At 40.2% G+C, this 6,111-nt stretch overlaps 1 protein-coding gene across 1 annotated transcript; it reads left to right on the top strand.

Annotated features, from left to right (window-relative positions):
* Nucleotides 1-3,830: 3,830 nt before the first annotated feature.
* LOC123999339 (ferritin, middle subunit-like) lies at nt 3,831-5,815 on the top strand. The gene is made up of 4 exons (XM_046304986.1): nt 3,831-4,177; nt 4,524-4,670; nt 4,905-5,030; nt 5,455-5,815. The coding sequence occupies exons 1-4, from the start codon at nt 4,076-4,078 to the stop codon at nt 5,608-5,610; spliced, it is 531 nt and encodes a 176-aa protein (XP_046160942.1). The 5' UTR covers nt 3,831-4,075; the 3' UTR covers nt 5,611-5,815.
* The last annotated feature ends 296 nt before the right edge of the window (nt 5,816-6,111 follow it).

Here is a 6,111-nt window from a genome sequence, read left to right as displayed (position 1 = left end):
TTTAGGGTAAAGTTTCGCAGCTTTGTCATTCTATTTGAAAACGTATTTTATATAAAGCCACAAAGAGGGCCAGAGATTTGTAATCTGATGTACTCAAAAAGGCCACTAGATGGCATCTGATTAAATTGCATATTCCTTAATTTCCCAACATTTGTATTTATGGAGAATTTTCAATCCCAAATGATAATAACTAACAATCAATAAGCTTTGCCCAATCCCGAGATTTGTAAGACCCTGGGTTTAATGATAATTAGGCAAAGACTCAGCTAATGCAAAAGGTCTGTACAGTTTATCCAGAGAATGTTCTGAAATCAAAATGCAAACACAGTCTTTATAACACACACACAAACAAGTTCATATCTTAAGCTACGCCTTGCTCAGACAGTCAGTGTTTTTCCACTATACAGACACATTGTTTATTTAATCTGCAACATGTTTCATTAATTTTCTGCAAGCCTAACAGTTTCTCCCCTCCAAGGGTGGAGACAGAATGTCCTGTAAAGGAACACAGTAGTACAACTTGTCTGTCAATAGCTTCTCTTATCATGTGTTTACCACTTGCACCCTGCTTACATACTAAAAAAGAGCAAAAGGTCCTTGTTCTAATTCGGACTAAAATTACACCCATCATCAGATTATAGTTTTATGATTCTAATAAATTTCATACAATTATATGGTTTCAGGGTGGACTATTTTAATCATGACCTTTAAGCATATAATTCCCTTATCATTAACCCGTGCCCCTGCTTTTTCTTAGCTCTGTTTTGCTTGTCCACACGGTTTTGACCCTTGCCTGCCCTGACTGTGAACCCGCCTGCCCTGACCATACTGCCTGCCCTGACCTCGAGCCTGCCTGCCACTCTGTACCTCCTGGACTCTGACCTTGTTATGATCTTTTTGCCTGTCCATGACCAATATCTTGCCTGTCCCTTGGATACTAATAAATATAAGAGACTCGAAAAACCTCCTCCCGTGTCTGCATCTAGGTCTCGCCCTGTGCCCTTAAACTGAGAGTCCTTTAGGTGCCTTTTGGCAAACTAAAACTCAAAGGCTGTCAAGTGCCTTTTACTGAGAAGTTGCTTCCGTCTGGCCACTCTACCATAAAGGCTTGATTGATGGAGTGCTGCAGAGATGGTTGTCCTTCTGGAAGGTTCTCCCATCTATACAGAGGAACTAGCCCCCTTAAGATTGATTTAGTTGTTGTTGTCAATATTCTGAACAAATATTGTAATCACTGTTCTGCAACATATGCTTCAACAATTAATGTATTTATTGCGCTAGACCTAAGGGATAATGTTAGCTTTATAATAGTTATTTCATGTTCAAAATCTAGAAAACCATGCCAGATTTCTAGCTAAATTAGCCCTGGCAATAAAACAAAACAAAAATGTTTGGAGATGTGTATTACACATTTATGAATAATCTAATGTTAGCATTAAATAATCAAGGACTTTAAACACTTGTTTTACAATAATTGTACTAATGAAATGCCTTCTATGGTGTTTGACGAAATTGACCATATCCACTTAGTTGCATTTAATGAAAAAATAGGAGGTTGTTCCTTTACATGGTGTTAATAGCTGATACTTTGGTGTGTCAAAATATAATCTTAACATTTAGTTAAAATTAAGACAAATATTTGTAGAAAAAAGTTGATTGTCGCATCTTTTAAGAATCCCTGAGCTCTAAAACAGCAAAAATCCAGATAGATAGTAAATAAAAATGTCTTTCTGAGTTTTCTCTGGTGTTTGTGCATTTGCCTGTTGCATTTTCTTTGTAAACTTGCCTGTTTCCTTTTCTTTGCAGGTTGTGCCTTACACAATCTAGTGCAGGAGTATTCAATTTACCCTACGAGGTCGGGGACATCTCCCTAAAAACTGGGACATTTCCAGGGACAGCTCCAACCGGGGACAGGCCACCAAAAACGGGGACGTCTGGTCACCCTACATTAGTTGAGCTTACTAGCGCTTCGCCTGTCTACCGGAAGCTGTTGCTTTGCAACCTCTTGCTAGCTTGTTAGCATAACAAATGACAAGCTAGACATCATACGATTTCAGATGTGTTGGTAAATTCAATCTGGAGTGCCAGAGTACGCTCTGGGCATTCGTAAATTCAGAGCGTTGTCAGATTGTCCGTTTGGAAATTCAAAGCATTTCGCCCTCGGAGCGTTCAGAGCCCACACTGGACGCTCTGGCCGAGGAGTAGGGTTGATCCGAGCGTTTTGACCTCACAACGGCAATTAAGCACCCAAGCTAACTGGCTATCTTTGGCTAGCTTGCTAGCTACTTCCAGACACAAATGAGAGAACACCTCACTCTGACCATTTTACTCGCCCTAGCAGAGCTGGTTATGCTGTTTTCATGTTATCCAGAGCATTGGTGACTGTAACTGTGTTTCTGGCAACAATTTAATTATGCTTTTTTTGCAGACGTTTACTGATACCGGTTATATTCAACGGGTGTTACGGTTGTAAAATGAATCAATTAATCTGTTCTTTGGCACACTCAGATGAGAGTGCTCTGAAATCGGAGTAGATAGCCAGAGTGAATTAACAATGTTCATTGAGAACGCACAATGACTATACCGCTTAGCTAAGCCTGATGTATAAATAGCCAACTAAATTTGTGTTTGGTAGCTAGCTAACATAATGGTACATACTGCTGCAATGATATGCTACGCGTTTCGTAAGGATAGCGTAGCAAAGAAACTTAACTTATTTGTCATAATTAGTTATAGCACTGAAATTGTATCCGCTCTCGTCTCACTTCGGCAACATATTTTCTGCCATTTTCTTAAAATGTTATGAAGCCACGCCTGTTGTCTGAAGAATTGCATTATGGGCCCTGAAAGCACGGAAATAATGTCCACTGCTTGAAAACTTCGTATTTTGGCTAATCTGGCATACTAACTATATCCATACTATGACCAGTAAACATACTATATACTATATACACTTATATACACTTACTATATACACTATATACTATATACACTTACATCACAAGTAGTATGGTTAGATGTATGTAGCTACTGATTTTGTGTAGTTATTTCTAGGCTATTGTAATCAACTTTGATATACCATTTGACAACAACAATATGTCATTTGAAACCGAAAGGTGTATCATCAAATACCATTTCTACAAAAGCCAGTCTTTCTTTCTCTGTCCATTACTGTATTCCCATACCTCATACTGAAAATTGAATTTATGTTTTTTTTTATGTGATAAACCCGAAGTTTTTCTTTTGACTGCATTCTGGAAAAGGTCAATAATTAATCTTCATGTGTTATTGAAACATGTGCTCTTAGAGAATGAAACAGAAGTTTACAGACCTGTGTCTCAAAGTTCAATTCCTTATATATCCTAAATCAAATATAGACACAGACTATTTCTCAATTAGCCTAACATTAGAATGGATTTTCCAAGTCTTCCAATTGTATTCTAAGGATATAACAAACACAAACATTTTTCAACAATAACCGCTGTTGTTCGACCTGCACTGTAGCATTGCTTTTGGCTGATACTACTGCTTTAGATGTGGATGCATGTGGCATTCGGGAAACTTTGAGAAAAAATATGTTTAGTTGTGCGTGTTGTTCACACGAATACCTGCCCTCTCATTGGCTAGAATGGTCCCACATGATCTTGCCTGTCTTCATTCGTTGAGCACATGTATTTCCATTGTTAGAGTGGTCACTCGGCTCTCTTGTCAATATAAAAAGTAATCTTTGCTTTAGGGGATGTGTATGAGTGGGCTCGTCTTTAAATGACCCGCCTAGTTCCTGTTGAAATTCTAAAGTTGATTGGCTACGCTTTGTGAGGGTGTATTCCACTGACGCATTCCGTTTGGAACAATAAATAGAGCGAACAAGGCTCATTCCAGTTCACAAGTCTGCGAAGACGCATGAAGAAGTTCTTGCTTCAACAGTGATTGAACGGAACTCATCTGCCTTCGTCCCGCATCATAGAACATTCCTGGTTGTTGACATAGTACTTACTTGAACTGTAATAGCAAAATAGTCGAATAAACTCTATTTTTGTACCGTTCATTTGGATATTAAAGAAAATCTGCCAAAATGGAGTCTCAGATCCGCCAGAACTATCACCACGATTGCGAAGCTGCTATCAACCGAATGATCAACTTGGAGATGTTTGCCTCCTACACCTACACTTCAATGGTAAGGTGTCTACCAAGGGGACCGTGTTGTTTTACCTGTATTATTCATAGGCCTAAATGCCTCTCACCTTTTTTATTATGTTGGTCTAGATAATTAATAGCCAAGAAATTCCGTGAAGTGCATATTTGTTTTTTTCAAATGAAGCCGGGAATCTATCCTGTTTTGGGCAGAGCGCGTAACAACTCCTTGACAGGTTAATCGGCAGATTACCAAATAGACTACAGACCAGACTGATTCATGCCTTTGTCATAAAAAGTTTAGTTGCCACAACGAACACAACGCCCAGTCACGTTTGGCATGTTCTTTTTATATTTTTCTAACCTTAGTTTTATGTTTATCCACCCAGGGTTTCTATTTCTCCCGTGACGATGTGGCTCTGCCTGGTTTCGCGCATTTCTTCAAGGAGAACAGCGACGAGGAGCGGGAGCACGCCGACAAGCTACTCTCCTTCCAGAACAAGCGAGGTGGACGCATTTTACTCCAGGACATCAAGGTGAGCGCCTGAGCGTCGTAAACGCATTTAGATTGTAGACCGATAAATGTCTTTACCACTTGTACACACTCTCCTCCATGGAGTAAGTTGATCTAGAGAACCTGTAGTCCTGAACATACTGCCTCTAACCACTGAACTGAAAGTGTAAGGGGTGTAACTAAACTTTATCCTAACCTTAACATCTGCTAGTAGTCTAGTCATTAACATTTTCTGTGTTCACTCTGTCTTGTGTAGAAGCCAGAACGTGATGAGTGGGGCAATGGGCTGGAGGCAATGCAGTGTGCTCTGCAGCTGGAGAAGAATGTGAACCAGGCCCTGCTGGACCTGCACAAGATTGCCTCTGACAAGGTTGACCCCCATGTAAGTTATGGTGGAACCACACATCACATGTATGTATCACATAGAATACAGGTACTGTCCCAGGAGATGATCAGGTTGTTGTAGCTCTGATAACTAATGACACGGGATTGTTTGACCTGCTTCTTCACACGCGCACTGTATTCCACAGATGCACACAATGCAGCTAATGCGTAAGGGGCAGCAGTTTGTCTAGTGGTTAGAGATTTATGCCTTAAAGGTTGCTGGATTGAATCCCAGAGCTAACAAGGTAAAAAGGTGTTCTGCCCCTGAACAAGGCAGTTAACCTATTGTTCCACATTAGGATGCCATTGTAAATAAGTGTCAACGGACTTGTCTAGTTAAATTGAAACCTCATTATCTACGTGTTACTGTAGTTACAATAGTCTGTATTCATTCTCTTTTCTGACCTGTTTTCCCTCTTTAGCTGTGTGACTTCCTGGAGACTCATTACCTGAATGAGCAGGTGGAGGCCATTAAGAAGCTGGGAGACTACATCACAAACCTCACCAAGATGGATGCTGTCAAAAACAAGATGGCAGAGTACCTGTTTGACAAGCACACCCTGGGAGGCCAGAGCTAAACCACTTCCATCCCCAGGCTACGGCCTCCAGCCTCAGACCAGGACTCCTTGGTTCTCTGATAGATCCTCCTGGCTTTGCTTTTATAGGGATGGGAGAGTGTTAAACTGGTGAATTGCAACACTGCTGTGACATTGATGTTTCTGTTCACAACACTACTTTATTGGAGGCAAGGCTTCTTGTAAAACAATAAAAAAGATCACTGAAGTTTGTTGCTGTTTTCTAAGTGTTGACCTGTAGTAATGGATGTTGTGTCAGTCTATTGAGGTGCTTTGCTCTTTTACTGAGCATCTTCATACAGTGATAAATACTGACTATTGTAGACTTACTAGTGGCTGAGGGTCATAACAATAGGAGAAGTTTAACATGAGTTTCATAAAGGATGTTACCTCTGACCAGAGGTTGTCCTTTACTGTATCTTGTAATAGTGCCATGTCAATTAAGGACCCAGCTGTCAACTCTAGTGCCGTAGGAGTATAATTGTTACCTACAATTGATGTAGA

Source organism: Oncorhynchus gorbuscha, linkage group LG16 (genome assembly GCF_021184085.1).
Source record: "Oncorhynchus gorbuscha isolate QuinsamMale2020 ecotype Even-year linkage group LG16, OgorEven_v1.0, whole genome shotgun sequence".
In the NCBI taxonomy this organism is placed as follows: domain Eukaryota; kingdom Metazoa; phylum Chordata; class Actinopteri; order Salmoniformes; family Salmonidae; genus Oncorhynchus; species Oncorhynchus gorbuscha.
The sequence above is the reverse complement of the archived record's forward strand: the minus strand, read 5'-3'. Positions and strand labels throughout refer to the sequence as shown.